This window comes from Anas platyrhynchos, chromosome 5, assembly GCF_047663525.1.
Source record: "Anas platyrhynchos isolate ZD024472 breed Pekin duck chromosome 5, IASCAAS_PekinDuck_T2T, whole genome shotgun sequence".
In the NCBI taxonomy this organism is placed as follows: Eukaryota; Metazoa; Chordata; class Aves; order Anseriformes; family Anatidae; genus Anas; species Anas platyrhynchos.
Window position 1 is genome coordinate 38359196 of NC_092591.1, and position 24030 is coordinate 38383225.

The 24030-nt window shown below is 40.4% G+C and overlaps 1 protein-coding gene across 28 annotated transcripts in view; it reads right to left on the reverse strand.

Moving 5' to 3' along the window:
* The window catches only part of GPHN (gephyrin), a 279461-nt gene that overhangs the window by 194611 nt on the left and 60820 nt on the right, over positions 1-24030 (reverse strand). For 27 of the 28 annotated variants that reach the window (XM_072038874.1, XM_072038880.1, XM_072038878.1 and 24 more), the window contains one exon: positions 4347-4425. In XM_072038874.1, the coding sequence (XP_071894975.1) occupies positions 4347-4425 (79 nt within the window). Of the gene's footprint in view, positions 1-4292; positions 4426-24030 lie in introns of those variants that run through there. The other variant, XM_072038872.1, reaches the window with a different exon arrangement.

Genomic DNA, 24030 nt, shown 5'->3' on the forward strand with positions numbered 1-24030 from the left:
GTTCAGATGCGATGTCAGTTTGCCTAGAAGGAATGAAATTATTCAGGATCTCTTAGATCTTGTTCATCTCAAAGAATCTCTTAAGGTGTTCCTAAAACAAATGCATATCACTGAATATGTGTGGCAGCAGTTATTGAAGTGCACAGGAAGTTTAAAAGCATCCTCCCTTTTGTACAGACAAGTATTTTATAAACTGTGTGTCTACATATAGGCTACAGCTGAAATGAGCATCTCATAAAGTGACCAAAAGAGCTATAGCTTGGCAAAGTCTACACCTGGATTTTCTGCTTGAAGTAGGTGGAGGTATAACCCTAACCCTCTAACGACCTGATGGTTCATGCCTCAGAGATGCATCTGAAGTAATTTACAGTTAGAAGAAATTTAGTAGTAAGGAACCTAGGAGGAATTTCAGGAGGCCATACTGAATGCTGTCTAGCCCATTTCTCTTCTCCATCCCCACTGCTCAGAAGGAGTGGAAGAAAGAGGGCAGCGTTCAGCCTGCTCCTAAGCAAGGAACAAAGTGAACTGCTCAACTTTCTGTCTTTACTTGAGCACCAGCTTGAGGAATTCTGCCTTGCTACAAAGCCTCAAGGATCTCCCCACAAGATCATGACTTTGCTAGCATCTTAGGCTGTTCCACTGTATTTTACCTCAACCCAACATAGTTTGAAGAACATCTGCTCCATCATGTAAGAACAAGCAGTCTACTTCCTCCAATTACGCTGCCTGTCTGCAGCTCTGCTGTTTAGGACCACTCATGGAAAGACACCTATCGTCTTCTCATGTAGGTAAAGCTCCCCTTCTGTAATACAAAATTTTAAATATCTTTTCGTGTTACTTGAATGGGAGAAAGGGCTGGAGTACATGCATCATCTAAGCCAAATCAGAGTGTTGAATGCTCATACCAATGTGAACTTACCTATACAGCAGTCATACTAAGTCCTACCTGTTTTTTGTTTGTATTAACTGTGCTGATTCTAAGCTACCAGAAAGCACTCCTTTTTAATAGAAGAAAGGAAGAAAATTGCCCTTCCTTCCTTCTCTACACATATATAACATCAGATATACAGAGACTGTGATCTGCACAGCTTTCCCTGACAGTTTCAGAAATAGATTCTAGTTTCTTTACCATCCTGACATTTAGAATTATTTTCTAACTATCCAATCTCATCTGCTACAAAGTGAACTGGTAGCTTATCAGTCCCTCAAAAACAATCAGTCTCATCAGTCCCTCATCAACCTCATCAGTCCCCCAAAAACAATCTCTAATAATTTGTATATTCTGTAGGCAATTTTTACTTTCTCTTTTCCAGTGTTGTTCCCTAAATGAAATACCATGTCACGCACCGCACTTCGTCTTCTCTTGTTGTTCTCCTACACACCTCCATATCTTAAAGTTTTGTTTCCTAAACTGGCTGTTGTATACAGCAACATCAGCTTATGCAATGAATAAAGAATAGCAGTGAACTCTCAAATGAGCTTTCCAGTTGAGCTTCTAATCAACTTTTTGTTGAAATTCAACTTTTCTGTAATTAACTACAAAATGAGATTTAAGTGTAACGTTGTTGCATGCTTCCTCCTCCCACAGTGACTCAGTAACTCCACATTTTATGTTTATTTGATAGGTTTGCTTTTTTTTTTTTCTTAAGCAGCATTTCTATTTTCACTGACAGAGAGGCTCAGTCTCCTAATTTGGGCAGCAGAGCCTTTATTACCCACGATGACAGAATTGAAAGCAGATCAGGTTTACAAAGTCCAGACAGTTCTAGCTGGGAAATCAATTGGAGAAAAATAACTGCCCTGATAATTAAGCACACTTGATATAAATCAGACACTAATCCAAAAACCCTACAATGCTATCAGTGCGGAGACTCATTTCAATGTAAAGCCACACTTCCAGCCCTGCAGAAAAAGAATCCACTTGACAGCTTTCTGCAATAACAGAAGAGAAATTCTGTCTGTGATAGAGCTAGAAGTGACAAACAAGGGAGATGCCAATACAGTTTGGAAAACTGTAACAAAGAGCTAAATCTCACAAGAGATGGACACTATTCAAAAACGTATTTTATATGATGTATCAAACCATCCTAATAGAAAAACACAAACTTTTTTTGATACTATGCTCTAGGCGTATTGTATTTCTACCCTGACTGCGAGCCTATCTGCTCTTAATGTGAACTCCTGTTAAATGTATACGCTAATCAAGTATTTATATGCTAACGAACCTAGAAACTTTTGCACTCTCTTTGTTAAACTACTTTATTAGTGTCACACATTACAAATGTACTCCAAACCTTTCAAGTGACAGAGGCCTTCACAGAGAGAGCACCAGATTTTTTTTTATGTAAATCTGATGTTGGTATGAGATATATCAGATTACAAAGAAAAGAGGCAGTTGATCTACAGTCAGAGTGAATGAGCACCAAAGAAATCCTAAACTGTAGATATTAAACTGTCAAAGAGGATGAACTAAATGTTATTTTGTTATTTAACCACTGCAGGTGAAAATTTTAGCCAAATACTCTGAAGTCTTAAAATAAACTTTATTTTATTTCAGAAAAGGTTAAAACATCTCTTTGACTGACAGTCATTCTTCAGCCCCATATTGTCCTTTTGCATATCTCATGCACCATGAAGGATTCAGAAACCATGGCACCTTAAAGTCAGATACAGAAGGCTGGGCTGAATAATACACCCTTAAATGTTGGATTACTTCTTTGTATTTGAAGACTCATTCACACAATTACAACATCTTGCAAGAACTCTTAATAGGCACTCAGTACTAAAACTGCAAGAATGTCAATTTGGAAAGACAAAACCAAGTATATATAGTCCTATCATTAGGCAGAAAGAAGCCGACTTTTCTTGCATTATTTCCTGTCACACAATAGAAATGTCATAACAGTCCTTGATAACTAATGGAAGTTTTTGACTGTATCCAATCTTTCAAAGTCAGTGATAAAAAGGGGTACTTTGCAGTCACTTACACTTCTATGTCATAAGCAACAGAAATCCATTTATTTTATTTTAAAGATTATAATAATATATTGCAATCTTCATGTAAATTATGTTCAGGGCAGGAAACTGGAAGATTTCATCACTTTCTGTATATGGCATGGAGAATCATTCTACACCAAATGCAACAAAAGTAACTTTCTGAAGGTAATCTCCACAGGTGCAAAACCAAAACTGTGTGCTGCATATAAGCTTACTTGCAGCTCAAAACAACACATACAATTATCAATGGGAAAATAAAACACCTCAAAGACAAATTCAGGTTAAAAATGAAGTCCTTCAATTTTGACACGTAAAATTTAGTAAATTCTATAAAAATTCTTCTTTCATTCATTCTGTGAATCTCAAGCAACAATTCTACTTGTCCCCTGTACCTCTCATTTTGGAAGCATAAATTATGATATATTAAATATACTACGTAAACGTTTCCCAATAATGCATGTATGCACACATTTATCTGTGTCAATGTGACAAAACATTCTGCATTCACTTCAATTACTAAAAATCACCTGTAAATGAAATAAGATGTCAAATATGCCTTCTTTTCTACTACTTCCCAAACACAGCTAAAAAACGTGCTCTGCTGCCATACAGGCTCCATCATGTAAGGATTCACTGAGGAATGAATGCACTATTATTCCTGTTAAAAAGATGTGATTTTTTTTCCTCTCCTTTCCTTCCCTCCACAACAGGTGGTACACTTGGGCACACTAGCAAGAACATTTTCAGCCAGTACTAAAATTAACTGAATAGAATAAACAGAAGTTTTCTAAAATTCAAATCTGGATCAGAGCTCATGAGACTGAATTTTATTTTAGAGGAAGATACCACATAGATGAAGAGCACTAGTCTTGCAATGAGGTAAAAAAGTAGATCATCCATACACTTGAATCAAAATAAGTAGTGGAAAAAGGAATGAGTATCAGCTGTATGTAATCAGGTACAAAGTAAAAAAAAAAAAAAGTAACATTAAGATAACTGACAATAACAATTATCCAGTAATCTGCTAGTGGCTCCTACTTCAACAAAGAGGGGTGACAATGTACATATAGTTCTTCCACAGAAATACTTGGATATACAATCTCTTTCCTCTGGTGATTGCTCTTTATACCCTTTACTGTATGTGCTTACTGGATGTTAGCTCATGATCTGAAGTAGATAGAAAACATGGTTTTAATAATATGTGCCTGTATTAAAGCCGAACAACTTGGCAAACATGTTATCACCAAAGCAGTAAGTGTACATCATATTACTGATATAATTACAAAACTACTCACAATGATATCATGAAGAAGCTTTTCTTTGCTTAGCAATAAGAGCCAGATACTCACAAAGAAGGGTCTTGGACCAGATCTTTAAGGTTTATCCCACTACGATCCTCGGCAAGGTTCCTGAAGCAACTGTCACTCACTAAAAAAAATAGAAATAAAATTAAAACAAAACAAAACAAAACAGAGAAACAAAAGAGGTGGAAATTTAAGAATGAAATGTGGTTCTGTTGATTAACTAATGATCTTTTTGGGTGTTGTGTGTAATTTGACACTCACATAGGAAGTCTGATTTTCAGCAACATTTCACCTAATTTTAGGGTAAGACAACTGAATGGGAAGTGATAAACAATATATCACAGATTACATAAAAATAAGCAGCTTCAACCTAGAATCCTTAATACTTTTACATCTGCATGTACAGGAAGTCTCCAAAGCAACCCTGGATGCACAATATATGCAGATAGTGACACATGTAACAGGAGAATCCTTAATCATGCATGGTTCTGCATTCTTTAGCTAATCAGAAACAGTGAGTTGCTATGTGTTTAACATTGTAGATTACAATTGTTCATGAGTTAGATGTTTAATATAAGCAATTGCCAAAACAAACAGTTAAGAGCAAAAAACTATCCAAATGGCTTATAATCAACTTACAAAGTTCATATGAAGCATCCTTATTTACTGCAACAATTAAGGAAACTGCAACACAGTACATTTCACAAAGTCTAAAAGAATATTAGTGTGTTTTTGTTTTCTTCACTACATAAAAAAAATGATACAATTCACCCCTGAAACTCCAAATTCTTTCTCTTTGCTAACTGTATTAGCACAAGTACTCCGTTCACACATGAGCTCATTTCTCTCATTGCAACAGTCAATTTGAGAGGTTGAAAGAAAGTGCTGGTACAAATGCTCTAATAAATCAGTCTCAGTTCAAAGGAGTTATATTTATTTCTGACTACTTCGAACTTTCTGATGAACACAGAGGTTGTGATACGGCAAAATCAGTGTAAAGATGAATTTTCTGTAATTAGCAAAGTAATCTGACAGACCAAGGGAAGCTTGTGAAGAAATGCACTACTGCTCGCTTTCCGATACTCAACACAGCCTCTCTTACAGTTGACGAAAGGGAATGCATTTCAAATCATCTGCAAAAAGCACGTGCTCCTACTTCTCTCTAATTGTGATACTCTCTCCAATTTACATCTATGAGTATTCATGTGCATCATCAACACCGAAAAAATGCACGTTGTTCCCAAAATATGCTCTTTATTTGCACAGAGTACGATGCACACCGTGACAGCCCCACCAACTCACTACAAAACCATAAGTGCTTGTACCGGCCAGCCCTCAGCTTGCACCCTCACTGCCCATGCACCTCAGGAGCCTGAAGTCTGCCGGCCTGTTGGAGGACAGGGCTCCTCAAGAAAGGGCTGGGGTGGGGGGGGGTCCTCTCACACAGCCTGACAGCTAACAGTACATGACAGTAATAACAGACATACTTGTAAAATGTTGGTAACATTCAAGTTTACCTGCTTGGCACCTCAACGCTCTAACAGCCAGGGAGCCTAACAAGGCCGCCAGGACACCCCCCCAGGGCGGCTGAGGAGGCGCTGAGGTAATCACCTCTCAGCCTCGGGCTTACAGCAGCTGCTCGTGCCAACAAAGTTCAGGACTCCTGGCTTCTTCCTCCAGAGACAACTTACGATCACTACACTGAACTGAAATTTAACTGTAGTGCTAGCAGGAGCTACTTACCTTGCCAGGGAAGCTCCCCATGAACATCCTGGGCCTTCAGAAATGTTTCATTTCCAGGCCCACTACTTCATGGAACCCAAGAGTCTTGAATATAAAGTCTCAAACTGCTGAGCTAAAGGAGCAAGTCAGGGAGCAGCAGACTCGCAAACAATCTACACTCTAGATTTTATGGAATAAAAAAAGCCACAGCTAGGGGGATTAGTCTGTATTTGTCTCTTGTCAAGTTCAGCAACGAGACAGGAAGCAAAACGCCCTGCCTACTGACTGGTCCTAAATCTGACACTAGTGGGGTACTGACATGTCTCCTATGCCAACACCACACAGCGTGAACAGCAACAACAGTTGATCATGTTTTGGTCATTACTGACAGATCAAAAACATTTCTAACGCATTAAATAAAAGGCCAACAGCATCCTGGCTTGTATCAGAAGCAGTGTGGCCAGCAGGGCTAGGGAAGTGATTGTCCCCCTGTACTCGGCTCTGGTGAGGCCGCACCTCGAGTACTGTGTTCAGTTTCGGGCCCCTCGCTACAAGAAGGACATCGAGGTGCTGGAGCGAGTCCAGAGAAGGGCAACAAAGCTGACGAGAGGCCTGGAGAGCAAGTCTTAGGAGGAGCGGCTGAGGGAGCTGGGTTGTTTAACCTGGAGAGAAGGAGGCTCAGGGGCAACCTTACCGCTCTCAGTAGGTACATTAAAGGAGACTGTAGCAAGGTGGGGGTTGGTTTATTCTCCCACATGCCCGGTGACAGGATGAGGAGGAACGGGCTGAAGTCGCACCAAGGGAGTTTTAGGTTGGATATAAGGAAAAACTTCTTTAACGAAAAGGTTGTGAGACACTGGAATGGGCTGCCCAGGGAAGTGGTGGAGTCACCATCCCTGGAGGGTCTTTCTTTAAAAGACGTTCAGATTTAGAGCTTAGTGATACAGTTTAGTGGAGGACTGGTTAGTGTTAGGTCAGGGGTTGGACGAGGTGATCTTGGAGGTCTCTTCCACCCTAAATGATTCTGTGAAATATTTGATCTAAATGTGGTGCATTTTTCTGCCGTCTCCTCCAAATCTCCCTATTGGAAGTAATCACAACTACAACAGAAGATGCTATCACAGTTATTCTAAAACTTTTCTTAAAAAGGAAAATAAAGAATAACAATATAAAAGTATTTCATCAGTAAAACTGTCTGTTACTTGTCTGCATATAATTCAAGCAGTTCATAAAACAAGATGTGTTTGAAATAAATGTTTAAAATGAAGGCCCAGATTTGCCAGAAGTTTTGTCTTATTTGTCTAAACTCAACCCTAATATTGTAATGCCATTTTTATGAATGAAGTTGAAAACCTCAAAGCCTTCCTCTAGTTAGCAAAACTAAGCATTACCAGCATTTGCTAAAAAGACTAGCTCAAGTCAAATATCTGGACACTGAAAACAGCCTCAACTCTATCTCTTCATTTTGTAGTAGTCAAAACATTGAGAAGCTGCAAATTTGCAAGCAAGCCTCTTTTTAGACTAGTGTTGTAGCCAGAATCAGAAAACACTGATACCTCAGATAAATATTAAAAATATCAAACCTACTTTTAAGAATCAAGAAGTTCCAACAGTTTGGTTAATATTTATCAATAAAAAAATAAAAAAAAGCCAAAAAAAAAAAAACACATTTGAGTATAATTGCCAGCTAAATCACTAGAATTGGTAGCAATGGGAGAGTTTCCAGTGAAAGGAAATAATTCAGTGGAACAACGTTGGACTAACAGCTCTCACAGGAACACTTCAGAGTACTTCACTGACCTGCGTACAAGCACAGTCACACTCCCTCACATCCTTGCAAACTCTAGCACAGGGAAAAAAACAAGTTTTCACAGTAAACAAAGGATTGAAACAATAAAACAGAACTCTTAAAGTATTTCTCACTGCCTGGGAAACTGTAAATCAACCATGGATCTTTTTTAAAAGGGGGTATACTCTGAAATACTGAATTGAAATGCAAGCCTTTTATTTTGAACAGGACTTTAAGTGAAACTGTGTTTGATGGTATGGCAGAAAGGTCAGAATGATCTGGCATGATCAATGGCACTTCCAGGTCTAGGAGAAGAAAAGGCAGAAGGAAACTGCATCACTGCCACAAATTGTACGACACACACAAAGAACATACCCAGCTTCTTGTGTTTAAATTGTGCAATCAGAGAGACTTCAGTAGGAGACTTGTATGAACGCACGCACAGCCCATCACAGGATTTTACTGCCTTCTTCCAAAGTTTAATGTGTGGTGGGTTTTTAAAACCCCAGAAGGGTAAGTTGTTATTTTAAACAGTGTTGAGTACACATTTTATGTAGAGATACGGAATTGCTAGCTGTTCCTCTCTGAACACATACACACATGCTACGTGGCTTAGCTTCTGATCACAGCCCCCCCACATACCTTCTTACAGACAAGGAGAAATGAGAATTAAAAAAGCTCCCTAAAATGCACAGAGCACATACAATGCATATTAGAGGCATCGACTGATTTGTCTCCTATCATAGAAAAATATGGTCTGAAAAACATCACACTAAGGAGAGGTCAGTAAACTTCCATGCAACAATTTGACTTCAAAGTGATTTGTTAAAGGTACCAAAAGGAATGAAGAGGTTTTAGCAATAGCTCCAATTCTCCCAACTTTCCTCCTAAATTCACCTCCTAGTTTCCATTGCTGAGGCTCAGTTTCTGACCACAGTCCAGCCTTATGCCTAGGAGTAATGCAAATGAGAAGCCAGTACGGGAATTTAGTTCTCACCTGGTAATTACACAGTGTACAAAATCCTGTATGAAAAGGTTAAAATCACCATTCACACTCTAATGTGCAAAAAAACAGTTTACAACGGTTATGAGACCTTCCCACTTGACATTTGTGAACTTCTAAATATGCCCGTATCATTTTTGCCCTTTTCTTTCCTTAAAAGTTTTAAATAAAACCATATTAAAGGAAAATGAATTATTAGCCTGATAGTTTTCAAAGTAGAAAAAAGCTGTTAACTCTGAAGGTAAACTAATATTTTCTTCAAGTGGAGGTAGGATATAAGTTGTGAACTTCACCCGATTTTTTTTTCCACATGTCCAACAATTTTAAAATAAGATAGCCCTTTAAAACTTAACCCACACAGCATCCTCCCAAAAAGTGAAAGAGACCTCTTTAGAGCAAAGCACTTCCATTGCTACAGCTGTCAGTGGTCATTTTCATATCACATGTGTAGTGGGTTTACGTGGCAAGGTTTTGGTAGCAGGGGGCCATAGGGGTGGTTTCTGTGAGAAGGATCTAGAAGCTGCCCCATGTTTGGTAAGGGCCCCACTGCTGACCAGAGTCGAGCCAATAAGCGATGTTGCTTTGCGCCTCTGTGAGAGCATATTTAAGACAGGGAAAAAAATGCTGCACCACACAGCAGCTGGAAGAGTGAGAGGAGTGAGGAACAGCCTTGCAGGTGCTAAGGTCAGTGTAGAAGGAGGGGGAGAGGTGCTCCAGGCGCCGGAGCAGAAGTCCCCTGCAGCCTGTGGTGAGGACCATGGTGAAGCAGGATGTCCCCCTGCAGCCCATGGAGTACCACGGTGGAGCAGGGTTCCACGCTGCAGCCCGTGGAGGAGACCACGGTGGAGCAGGTGGCCCTGCACTGATGGAGGCTGCCACCTGTGGAAGACCCCTGCCGGAGCAGATTCCGGGCCGGACCTGTAGCCCGTGGAGAGGAGACCACGCAGGAGCAGGTGACCTGGCAGGAGCTGCTGCCCGTGGGGGAGCCAGGTTGGAGCAGTTTTCTCCTGAGGGATGGACCCCGTGGTACGGACCCATACCTGGAGCAGTTCTGGAAGAGCTGCTGCCTGTGGGAAGCCCACACCGGATCAGTTCAGCAAGGACTGTGTCCCATGGGAGGGACCCCACAGCACAGGGGACGAGAGTGACCGAGAAGGAGCAGCAGAGAAGCGCTGTAGACTGACCATAACCCCCATTCCCGTCTCCCTACGCCGCTCGGGGGGAGGAGGTGGAAGAGGGTGGATGGGGGAGGAAGGTGCTTTTGGTTTCTTTCCTTTGTTTCTCACTTCTCTAGCTTGTTAGTAATAAGCAATAAAGCTTACTATCTCCCTATGCCGAGTCTGTTTTGCCCGTTACAATAATTACTGCGTGATCTTCTCGTCCTTATCTCAACCTCTGAGCCCTTTTCACATATTTTCTCCCCATTCCTCTTTGAGGAGGGGGAGTGAGAGAGCGGCTGTGGTGGAGCTCGGCTGCCCACTCGAGCGGAACCACAACAACATGCTTTAGAAAAAATACAACTGTTACTTCAAAAAATTAAGAGCTATCTTATAGTAGAAAATTCATTACAATGTTTGCTTCCCCTGACACCAAAAGACACAATTCTAGTAAACTCAAAACTATTATAATCTTCCAGATTTCCCTCTTGGTTTTCACAAACCAGAACTGTTTTTAGACTAGTTGTGGTTACCCCTTGATAAAAATCATCCCAACAATGAAAATACTTCACTCAAAAGGATAATAATTGATAATTGAGATGTACTATTACTTCTGAAAATACATAGATCATTACAACATTTAATAGTATACATTGAAGTATTACATATCAATTTCTTACATTTCTGTCTTTTAGTGATAAGATCTCTTAGTGATAAGCTCAGTTCTTTTTAGCAGGACTTCATCTGTTTGTAGCAATCTGTCTGTAGCAGTATTGATTTTTTTGGCAGATTTTCTGTAACAGAACTCTCTTCCTTACCCTTCTTTTTATACCATCAGTTATATGTTTAGGGTGGGTTTTTTTAATGCTGAATTCATTCAGCAGCTGAGAAAATACAATAAGTATTCAATATATTTGGGGTGCCATGGACAATACTGGTCTGGCACAGCATTGTATTCTAGTCTGGTTTTGCTTGCAACAAAACATTCAGAAGTCTCATTTCAGATTTAGGTGGTTATTTGAACGGGATTCAAATAATTTGCTTTTAGAGGCCCTATCACACACAGTGTAGCAAGCACCCACTTTTACCTATCACAGTTGCACATATGGTAGACTTCAAAACAGAGTGCTAACAACAAAGACTGCTAAAGAAGCTTAGGTTTTAGGATGTGAAAAGGTAACTTTTTTTTTCTCAGACCTCAGAACATCTCTTTTTAAAAGCCTAGTCTCCTGCAGACAGGGAACTGCTGTCCTATAGGCATACTTTATGAATGTAAAGATGGATGCTCTTACCATTCAAATGCTTTTTCAGGCACCTCGCCTGTCCCACAATCAGTAACATCAGAGATAAATATCCTGCTTGAACCCTCTTTCTCTGCTACTGCCATTCTTTTTTTCAAGTGACTGCACGTCAGCCAAAAAACACAGATAAAACAGATGGCACATTACAGAAATTTTGTAGCACCTTCACCAGATCTATTGCTGAAGACAGCCAATTAATTATACGAGCAGCACTTTTACTACTTGCATATCTGCACACAAATCTTTGTGACGTTTTTACAGAATGAACAGAACTGCTAGTCTGTACGCAAATTGCAAATGCTTGGAACTGCTAAGAAAATATGTTGTCTGTGAGTAGCAAAAATAATGCAGCCTGGTTCCCTAAGAACTCGCTACCTGCTGGTGGGAATCTTTATCATACGGAGCAACGTAAAAATATGATGGGAAAACCAAGGGAGATAAATGCTGCTTCTCTAAGCTATCAAACGGACCTTGCGGTTGAAAGACATTACACTGCCGAGACTCACCTGTTTGAAATAAAAAAGCAACCCAGTAACTTCCACTTAGTAGTAATGCTCATTTTCACCGGGCATTCAGAACTAGCTATCATATCAAGACTAGATCTAATTTCAACTCATGTATTACAATTTACTCCCAAACAAAACTTCTCAACAGACAAGAACACGCTTATATTAACCTGGTTAATCCCATTCACCAAAATCCATCCAACGTAAGTGTTCTCTGCCCCATCAGCAAACCCCAACACAATACATCCGTCCGTATCCTGTCTGACCAGATAGAGGTTGGCACAGCAGACAAACTATTTATCAGCTGTCATTTCACAGATCTAAAATACAGAAGGACTGCAAGGATTAGCTGGACTCCCTGCATACGTCTGGCATTCACACATGATGACTGCATCTGTCATCTGCTTTGTTTTTCGTAGATACACTGAAACACTTTGATTAGATACACTTTGTTTTTTGAGATACACTGAAATACAGGGAACTTCAAAGTATAACTACATTAAGTAAAAGTATATTTTCAAGAAGACATCCTTCAGGATATTCCATAGTGAGCTCTTCAAGCCACACTTCATTGGATCACAGAGCAGAGCAAGTCTTCTTTCCCTGCCCTTCAGATGAAGTACTACAAAATGCCAAAGATTGACAAAGACTGACAAAGAACTACTACTATATAAAGGAGATCATCTCCCAGAAAAACAACAAGGAGAGAAATGTTCAGATGACCTTGTGAAAAATGGGGTGATCATAAAGCAGGAATACATGTAGACATGAAAAAAAGAGAATCGATACAAACTTTTTTTTTTTTTTTTTTTTTTTTTTTACAGAAAAACGCACAGAATCAGTAACTTCACCTGTAAGCCAAATTAAAGGAGGGTTACTACAGTGATGAAAAAAAAAAAGAAGGACATCTTAAAGGAGATGAAAGAGCCTTCTTGATTAGGTTCACAAAATGAAACCATGATATGGTTGAAGCTGATGTGTTTATATAAATACATCAGCAAAATAAAAACAGAAGGAGAAGTAATAAAGGATAGTGTAGCACAGGAAAAAAAAAAAAAAAAGGAAATAATGTTTTAAGAAATAAAACAAATGTTCCATGAGATAGGGGGTGAAACCTCATGAATAATCTTTCTCTAAGAACAGTGAGGGCAAGGAAACTGCACAAACTGGTGCCCAACAGACTCAGGAATAGGTTCGATGACAGGAATTATTCTTCAACATGAGGGTAGCTACACCAAGTTTGCTAATGCTGGAAAATTCATGTTGAAACTTCTCTTACGACTATGAAACTCTAAAGCCCCTCCTTCCCCTGCCAAGGTTTCTCACATTTTCTAACAGCAATTAAATGAGCCGTTTTTTCTGTGTATCCACTAGTCTAGTAGATTACTGCTCTTTTGAATGATTTATCATTTAAATTTCACAATATTTGTGTGGCCTTAGGCTTTAAATTTTGTCTTGGGTTTTAATCTAATATTCATTTCATGTCTAACAAGCCTGAGGTTTAACTCAACCACACTATCTGCTCTGCAGTAATGAGGTAAATTTCAGAAGGAAAACCTCAAGCCATCAAGGACATTCAAATCTTTGGAGATGTCACGTTATCAATACCTCTATTTGTTTGCACCCAATAAAAATGTAAATTCCTTGCAGCTATGAGTATTAAATTTGTGATGGCATGCTTCCTTTTGGACCCCATTACTTTTCATTAGAAGTAAGGTTTTTTTCAGCAACCACTTCCAATATGAAGTTTTTGCTTCACCCTCCTTGGCTGTAAACCACAAAAAGGAAGTCAGCATATGGAAGAGAGGGCAAGAGAAGACTTAAAAACAAACAACCACACTAAAGAAAGAAAAACACCCAAGTCCTTTTGAGGAGTAACACCTCCTTTTGGACTCCTCTGACACCATTAGTCCTATCCCAGGCTGCAGCAGCTGTACATAAAGAGACGACAAGAACCGCTCCTTTAAATGGCAGTCCTTACAGGGAGGTCTTGATTTTCAACTTTGCTTATTTCTTTACTGGATGCCTGAGAGTTTTTTTCATTACTCTAAAAACCATAAAATTCTTATCCCTAATCTTAGTTTTCCTGTATTTTATTTAGATTGGGAAAACATGTTTATTTTCTTACTTAACAACATCTGAAACAATTCACAGCATTTATCCAGGCACAGTTACGCAGCTTACATGGATTCTTGGTTGCAATGTGCCCTAATCAAGTCTATAATCAATCTCAGCTAGATGCACTTTGTCAAGTATGCCTGTGCTAACACATTGCACATCATTGTGCCAGCTTAAAAAACACAATCATTACAAGAAAAACTTGACTTCAATTTCAGAATGAGACGTTTTATCCACAAACACTGCGCGTTTCTTACATAAACCCCTCCCGTGACCTCTCCATTTCTTCTGTCCCCGAAACACTGACAGCTTCTTACAGACCTGTGAGCTCAGGCTTGCACAGTCAGTGACATGATTTAAGAAGCCACACTTCATGTTACGACATACAACAACATGGCTTTGTGTTGCTGCCCAGGTGAATGCAAACAGACCTGCTGGCGCTTGGGTAATCCTCGCTCCCCAGGGCCTCAGTGCTCAGTCTTCCCTTCCACTCACTTCTGAATTAATGCAAGTCCTCGAGCTTGTTTAAAAAGCAACTATCACCAGATAGATTTCTTTATGTACTTTAAAACAATGATTTTAAAAGACAAATAATTAATTGCATAAAAAATATGTCTTTAGTTTAAAATGCTCTTGCTTTAATTGCAGGTCTTCAGCTTGTTACATGAGACAGGGAACAGGAGTGCCTTCCAGCACTGCACAACCCTCTTCTTCCTGGGGGCCCAGAGAGCATTAACTCCAAGTTTCTTCCTGGGCACGTTCCTCCATGCTTTTAAACTCCTAGCTTCCTATTTGTTCTGTATTCTTGCTGAGCTGCTGTATTTTAGCCATGCTCAAAATTGCATTTCTTATTAGTTACAATGAAATTAGAATCACTAATGCAATAAGCAGTCAGGATTATTCCTCCCATTTGTTTTTGCTTCCTCAACATGATTTTTTGTCATCATGCTGCACATTTACCTAACTTGCTTTGTCTCCTTTCAGTGACTCACAGTCTTTGCTTTTCCTAAACACATTTTTGCAATGTACAAATGTTGTCTTCTTACTGCTGGCCCTGTCTTGTGTGATGTTAATAAATACAACTTTTTTTTTTTCCCTTGAACAGAAAATTATATTCTCTGGAGATAATCTTGTCTAATATTTGACTGCTTACATTTAGCCATTAGTTCCCTCTCTTGGCCAATTCCAAATCTTTAACAATGTTTCACTCTCAGCCTACAGCAAGCAATAAAATGGGAAAAGTCTTTAAAGCCTATACAGCCTGTCAGCACTAATCTGCTGCCTTACAGGGGCAATGAATCAAATCAATCAGCTGTCAGGACCACAGCACGACATCTTGGCATCTGCAGGACAATAACACGCCATGGAAACACTCGCTCCTCTCCTGTTTAAATTTCCTGCAGCTTGACAGAAACCCAGCAGCCCCCCCTTAGCAGCATGGAGCAGGGCACGAAGGAGCATGCCAGGGGTTGCCCCTCACCAGCTCTGCCCGACATACCCGGGCAAGGCAGCAGCCCCGGAGAGGAGATGAGATGGGCACAGCAGCACAGCCCCGCTTTGGATCCTGCCTCCCTGTGCAGGGTGTGCCTGTCTTACGTGTATCCTCCCTGCTTGGTCAAGGACTGGGAAAGAAGGAAACACATCTCTGCTAAACTTTTTTTTTTTTTTTTTTCCAAAAAGTGTATCCTGAGCTCCTTAATACTGCTAAATTCCCTTGTAAATGGGCTGTTGAGTGGTTGGGAAACGGCACACATCACACAATTTACTAGTTCATTCTGGAAATCCTCTCCTCAAAGCCAGCACTCAATTCAAAAAAAATACAACAGGCTGTGTTACAACTCACCGCTATGCATGGCGCACAGATTTGGTATGCAGATTCCCTGAATTTCCCAGATTTCCACGACTGACTTCTGAGCATTTGCAGCAGTAAATTATGAAATGGTAACAGATACTGTTAATGAACTGTGATGACTTCTTGCTAATTACTCGTATTCTCCTCAGAGAAGACTATTCATGTAAAACCTTAAGCAGGAGGAACTTAGCAAAAACTAGAAATGGAAGAGATTTTACCTCCAAAAAATACAATATTCAGTGTTGCTAAAAGTATTCATGAAATAGCAAGTAATAGTTCTTATCAGTGGGAAAAAAGATTTTTTTGGTACTGTTGACTGCAGAAATGATAAAATAGGGATTAAACCTTGCATTTATAAATAAATCCTAATTCCATTTATCTGAAATACTGACTTTCCTAAAGAAAGCCCTCTGTATGCAAATATCTTCCCTCCTTTAATTGCTACTTTATATACAATTACACATATATACCTATATATGAAATTGTTGTAGATATCCACCAAATAACTACCTGCAAGCAGGTAAATATAAATTTTAAATATAAATTGTACATAAAATTCATTTTGGTCAGCTGCTGGAGCAGGCTGCCCAGCCTGGTTGTGAAAGCCCCATCCCTGGTGGAAGCGCAGACCTGGAGCAGTCCCTGAACAACCCGATCTCCCCAGGCTTCTGCCGTGCAGGGGACTGGACGAGTTGGCCTTCACTGCTCCCCTTCCCACCTCACTTACATGTATTCCATGACTCTACGAACAGGCTTCTGTTTCACATTTAGCATGTTTACTTACTGTGCTTTTAATGCACAAACTTGGCTTCCAAAACAGATAAAGGGAGGCTATTAACATTAGATGCTATTAGCATTTGCAGCCTCTAGCTACATTGTGCAACAGCATCAGCAAGCTGAAAACTCCTGTGAATGTCCTATTAAAATAATTTGTAAGACCTGCCTCACTTTCAGAAGGGCCAGCAAAGCATCGCCTTCCTTTCAGAGCTGCTGTTTTGAAGCAAGCACCGCATTTTACAGTGCTGCAGTGTCTCGAGCTAGGCAGGAAGGCCGACAGAATGCAAATACGGAAATACTGTCAGATGTTACCAACAGGTGGAGAGTAAACTACCACATAAATTAAGGCTCTATAAATAGCATCATGAAAGATTCTATAAACACCCTAAATGGGATGCTCTAATGTTGCTTTCTGAAACATCAAATGCTTTTAAAAAAACAACCCAGCACAAAGTACTGCACAGAGCTGCAGAGAACACAGCCGCGCTGAACGCTCCCTGGATCACCCCCACCTAGAAAGACACACACACACCCCCAAGGTATTGCCAGCTCTCATCATTTTGACTGGAAAAGTAATTGAGGATCTTGATAACGAACTGGGTGACTCTTCTCTGGAATATGCACTCTTTATTATGCAGGTCCATTTTGTTCCCCCATTTTGCCTACTGCGTGTTCTCCTTCACATTTTAAATATCTGAAAGACATCTACGGAGCGAAATGAAGCTGGCATAAGAGAATTTAATTTCAAGCTTCTCATTTCCTAAACCACGGGGCTGGAGGGGCTCCCTTCGGTCTCCCTGGTCACTTCTGCGTGCAGCCCTTGAGGAGAGCAGAGGAAGCAGCCACCAGCACAGGTGCCTTGGCTATAAAACAACCTCTAACAGGCAGGGTCAGGCAGGGAGGCACTTTTATGGAGTATCTGACCTCCTCCTGTTCAGCAGAATATAAACCCTGTTATTATTCCAGCCCGGCAGCTTGCAAAAACATTAGGAGCTGAAATGCTTTATCTTTGTTTTGAAGAAATGGCACTTCGTGGCATCCCCCTTTAATGTGCTAACATTTCACGAGGCTGAGCAAGAACACTGCTGCTCTTCCCATGCAGAAGGGCTCTAAATGCCACCTGGAAGAGAATTATCACACGACTCAGTCGGCTGCTAACCATGCCACAGTGAAGACTCCTTCACTACGGAAACAACGGTGTCAACAGCCACGACGTCTGCATCTCCTTAGGATCTGTACTTTTTTCGTGTTTGGGCTTTCTGCTGAGCCTAGCTGCAACCGCTTAAACTGGAAGGGGGATTAGGATTTCTTTAGCTTGCTCACGTACCCTGGGAAAGCATTAAGAAGCCTTCAGGAATGGCTGAGATGTATCACGTATGCCAGTCCAGTAGTTCCCACATCGCCCGCTGTAGCAGTTACCCCTCCTGAATGAAATTACATGGACTTTCAGAACCAGACCCAAGTGAATAGCTTGCTGGCTTTTAGTTTTATTTCCCTCCTCACTCAGAACATACATCTATCTCCTCCTCTGTCTGCCTGCAAATCTATGCAGCAGAAGCAGGATGCAGCCTGCCAGACCCAAAGAGCCAGGATGAGCAGGGGAAATCCCTTCTCACATCTCTGTCCCTACAGCAAGCCCTCTGCTTGTGCAGCCCCGTGCCATGCAGCAGTGTGGAAGAGGCTTGGTCTGACCGGGGTATGGCACACGCTCACCCTGATCCCCAGGAACAGCCATGGCAGGTGAAGCACTCCCTCTGAAGCCAAACCCACTGGAGATTAAGCTGTGAACAAGTCTCCACTGAACAGATGAAAACATGCTGCTACGTCAAAGCTTAAAGCATGGTCAAAACTAGGAGATTTTTCAGGAAGAGCAAGTTTCTAAAACATCTCTAGACCCTGCTGCGAAGCGTGGCGTGCCAGAAAATCTCTAGATGAAGGTCACCTATTCTGTTAATCTAAATGCAAAGCCGTATTTTATTTTTTTGTCTCAGAAACGAAACAAAATTTAAGAAAAACGTGGGTGGTATTATAGCTGAAAGCTTCCAAAAAATAATTTGGCTTGAGTGAAAACATGCAGAATAGAAAAGATCAGATTAAACAGTAAAAAATGAAAAGAGTATTTTATAAAAGAAAAGCATTAGGCAACCTTAACAACAGGAATGGCTAACAGTCCCTGGCCATCAATGCCATCAATGACTGTTTAGATTTTATAAATTAAGACTATGACACAGTTTACGTCAGATGTTAGAGTTAGCACCTCAGAATTCATTTATTCCCTGTCAAATAAAGAAACCTTCAGCCTGGTCTTTAGAAATAGGCAAATAACATGCTGTAGATTAAAACTAATTTCTACCAATATAACATTCACATTTTTCGTCTTCTGATAATTAATGCATTTGTACTGTCTTAGCAATGAAGATTAAACCAAAAAAATAAAAAATAAAAATAAAAAAGAGAAATGCCCATCAGTTAGACAATGTAAAAGCATATGAAAAAGCATCAGGATGATGCCTTTTGATAGATATGATAGATAGATAGATAGATAGATAGATAGATAGATAGATAGATGAAATACATGATGTATTTCAGTGTTATTGTATCTATTTTATAGTTTCCAAAATACCTAACAGGATAATAAAGGACAAACTAACCAAAATTCTAATGTCTGAGCAGGATGCTGCTCCTTCACTGTTCAATTGCCTTTTAAGTTCTGGGTTAAATTTGGATGCTTTGTGCTTCAAACCACAGAGCAGTGACTTCACAGTCTGTGTAGCAGCTGGCACGTAGCTGTTCATTTCAGTCTCCTTGATCTGCTGCTCTCTCTCAGACATCAGAAGTTTTACCACTAAGAAGCCAATGTGGTTTGGCTTAATCACTCTGCAAGTCTACTTCGATACAAAATCAAATTTATCTTGGTACGTATTAACCAAGTGCTGTATTAATTAATATGCTAAATACATAACATTTCTGTTTCCATAGAAAGGGGTTAGGAGCTTTTTAAGCTTTTTAAATAGCCAAAATACACTTAAATGTCATTTCACAATAGAACAAACATCAAATCAGCAAGAGCTGAAATTTCTTTAATGGACTTGTATTTCAACATGAGACTATAAACAAATTTCTCATGGAAATACTCCCATCCACTCATTGGCTTCTAAGATAAATACGCTGCAGTTATATAAATAGAATCTAATCTCATCAAGAGAAGGCAGCCCAAAAGTCAGCAGACAGCTGGAAAAGCACAGCCTCATGCCCTGTTCCCCAACTGTGTCACACACAAGGAATCACCTCCATACAGCTCTTAACAGAAAGGGTATGACTCCTCTGCTATTTTATGCAAAGAGCAGGGCCACGGACTAGGGCTATAGTCAGAGAAAAGCACGATTCTCAGATGCTATGCAAAACTCAAAACAGCTGCTGTGGAAGCTGAAAATCTTCTGCAGAAGATCAGCAAGCAAGCAGCCGATCTGCGGAGCGTATGCGATGAAGCACCAAGAGAAGACAGTGCTGCATTCACAACCCACAAGCTTCTGGAGTCAAAAAGGACGATGGAAGACAATGGGCATGAAGAGGGTGATGGACTACAACCTTCTCAGCCAAGCTGTCCCTCCTCCCTCACCACTAAAACCTCTATTTGCTTTTCCAGTAAAAGGGCTCACAGGAAATTGTACCAATCCTGAAGTCTGCAGGTTCCCAAGAGCACTCCCCTGCTGGCTCAGACTGCCGACAGACTTGCTTCCAGATGTAGCTCATGCAAGACAATGGAGAAAAAGGTGCAAAACACCCTTCTGGGTGGGGGGTTAAAATGACCTGATAAGTCTCTTTTCCCCTTCCAAATACATATATATTTTAACTTGATGACCAACCTCAAGCAAATTTTACAAAATTAAAGATGTCAAAGATTGTAAGTCATTACAGAAAGTTAGAGACGTCAATGACAGTAAGATAATAAGTAAGGGAAAAATCAGTGGTTGAAGAGCAGAGAGGCAAATTAGTGCCCGTACGCAGACAAGGCTCTCAGCCACTGCAGCCCATCAGTGGCCCATCCTGCCAGTCAATCAGGAAACGCATGTGGCCTTGAACCACTGCGAACATGGGCTGAATCTGGAATTTCCTCCTGTGTGACTGTGTGGAACTGCTTTTCAGTCTGCTGGTGGAATTATGATTTTCTATTTGCCTAGTGCCAAACAAAGTCATACTTAGATCAATATAGAAAAATTAAGCAAACAAAAAACACACAAAAAAAGAATTACTTCTAACATTCAATATCCCCAACCACATTGAAATTAAGAATTTCAATGTTGTTGTTAAATTATTTAGTGTTTGACTATTCCGTAATATATTAAAAATCAGTATTAAAATTAGTTTCATTCAAAGGGAAGTTACAATGTATTAAGGATAATGAGAAAAATTCTAAACTGAGAGACAAGCAGTGCTATTTTGGGAAGTGAACAGATGGCTACAGAAGAGCAGACCCAGAAATCACGAACAATACAGGGAGTCAGAGCAGGGCTGCTGGAAGGCGATGTAACTGGAGAACTTTGTTTTCTTATTTTAATGCATACACCTCCTCATAAGCTCAAGAAACTTGGAATCTAAAATTGAAAAGATCTGACATATTTCCAGTTATGTTAGTGACTTACAAAGCAGTTTGGGCTGATTTTCTTTTCCCTCTCTGTACACACAAGCATTCATACAGAAGCTTTTACAAAATCTCACTGCTTTACAAAATTTTACATGCTTTTTCTATGATGCAAGAAACAATTGGAAAACTGAAAAAAATAGGATCCACAAATATTTCTTATGGACTTTAAAACATTTCCATACAAACATTTGTATTACATACTTTTAAGTAGTTTGCTAAAAAAAACAAATCAATACATATAACCTTTCTAAAGAATACTAGATTTTTGGTCTGCTTTCATATCTGTAAATTATAGGTCTTTAAAATTCGTAAAACCTAGGAAAATAAATGAAGTGTGCAAAAAGCCTTATCTCAATCTCATCTCACATTTACAAGAAAAAAGAAGCAGGACTTTCTCTTCTTCCCAAAGACGGGACAGACACAACCATGACTCCAGCTTCAGGGTATCTCAATGAATTTCAAACAAAAATAAAAATCCCAGTAATTCAAATCTACATTTGCTTGGGAAAGGAAACAATCAATCCTGCTTTTTGTTGGTTATTACAGGAAACTTATCAATAATTTCCTTGCTCGTACCTGTAAAATTGAAAAATATATATATTTTAAAGAGTTTTATCAGTTCTTATCCAAAAGCTGTATGTGCAATGTAGGTCTTGTCTTCAGTGCCAAGTTGGCTGGCCTTCTTTAAGTTGAAGGAAGAGATCTTTTAAGAGACAATTTTCACTATTAGAACACAAGGAACAGTTCTCTATACACTTTCCTTGTTTGTTTGTTTTTTAAAAGAAAAAATAATTTACAGATTAGAAGTGCCAAATACACGCACAAATCATACATTTTTGATGCTGCAATAAATAATGCCACTTCCTATTAGCACACTCGTTGTTGTAAATACTTCATGTTCCAGATCACTGTGTCACCCACAAACCATGCTATCAACAAATAATCTTGAAGCTCCCATTCTTGCTAAATTCCTTCAGCTTTAACTCTGTTGGGCAAGCCACCCTTTCGGGATCCCACGAAGCAGCCGCAGGACTATCTCAGTTCCTCTTTTATCTTTTGAAGAGTTAGGCTTCAGATCATATAGATCACAATAGATTCTTATTTACCAAATGACTTAACCTGCAAAAACAGTAATTTCCTCGCTCTATGTATTGTTGTATCTCTGTTACAAGGTATGAACAAAAAGTCAGGCCAAGTGCAGCCTCACCTGTGCTGACCTGAGGACCAGGCTGGCCCCTGGGGTACACCACTGGCTCCCTACGGGATGCTGATCAGCGCCCTGGGGCCCAGCTGTTCAGCCTTTAAGTTCCAGGTTAGCTCCCATGCTTTTATCATAAGTTAGGTGAGGAGATGTTACACACGTCTTCAAATGTCCCCTGAAAAAGGTATTTCCCTTCTTTTTGTTGAAGAGCAGAAACAGGCAAGAGGAAATGCCTGCTGTCAAAATCTCCGTATAATTCAATGCCGAACGGAGGAGACACAAGCCATTTATTCAGACAAATGTTTCCAGGTGGCTACATGAAAAATGGCTTCTGGCACACGGGTCTAAAATCACCAATCCTAATTGCTGGTTTATGACCAGTAAGTAATAAAACTACCCTGTGATCTGGAAAAGAGACAAATTGCAATCAAAACTGTGTGAGGCAGCAGTCCTGAACCTTATTTACTTTCTGAAAGCTCTGAAGGATGTCTTCTGAAAGCGCTGAGAATCCCTGGAGCATCACAGGCTCCACGGAGAGGAAGGAGGGCTTCCCTTCTGGTTTTGATGAAGTTTGCCATTAAAAAAAACAAGTGTGTAGTGACATATTAAATAAGCTGAATGATTACATTTCCGCACTGATACAATGCAGCTCTAAATCAACACACAAGGAATTAAACGAGCTCCCGCTGCTAACCTCAGAACAAACCTGCCACAATTAACAGACGGCTGTGCCCACCTGCCAAGCGCTCCTCGCTCCCCCGGGGCAGGCAGGGACCCAGGGATGGAGCCTCCCAGGGAGCTCGGCTTCTCCTGCAGCAGGACCCTGCACCCTGCACCCTGCCACCACACAGGCGTGCCTACCAGTAAAAACGTGACCAGCAGGAACTCTGGAGATTGCAGTGATACTCATCAGGTACCTTTTTCCCAGTCCTGGAGTAACAAGGTGATACCTTTCTCCAGCAAGTCATTTCCTCACACAAGGATGCATTTCTCTGTCTGATAGGAACAAGCAATGTGTTTATCTCAAGTGGCACGTCCATGCTTGGTAAGAATGAAAACCATTTGTACTTATTATCCGCCTATGCATTTGCGGAGTTGTACAGGTTTCCTGACTGCCAGCCTGCCTCCTTTCACTGGATTGGAAATACAGAGCTGTAAGAAAAAACGTGTTCACCTCTTCAGCAGAGCTCTCAGAACTACCACGCTCTCAGCACTCCTTGCTGCTAGGGCGGACGAGAAGCCAATACTAGGATGGACAAGGAATTGCAAAGCCCTTAAAACACCACAAAACACACCTTAAAACGCACCGCTGTGCCCGCCAGCTGCCGGCAGGCAGGGCAGAGGCAGGGCAGAGGCTGACAGCAGCCGCTGCCAGGGGAAGCTCTGGCTGGAGAGCCACCTTTCTGAGAGCTGCAACAACAAAATTCTGCCTTTAAGAAAAGCTACAGGAAATGCTAAGCTGAGGAGACAGCTTCTGGCTTTTCCCAGTTATTTTTGGAGAGCTCCTCAGCCTTCAGGGCCAAAGGCAAGGTGATTGCAGCATGCTGTGAAGCCAGACACCCCGAGAAGCCTGAGATCGTTAAAAAAAAATCATTTAGGCAGAAGGAGAAAGATGAGTGAATTAAAATTCTAAGCTGAAACAGAAAGAAGGAAAAATC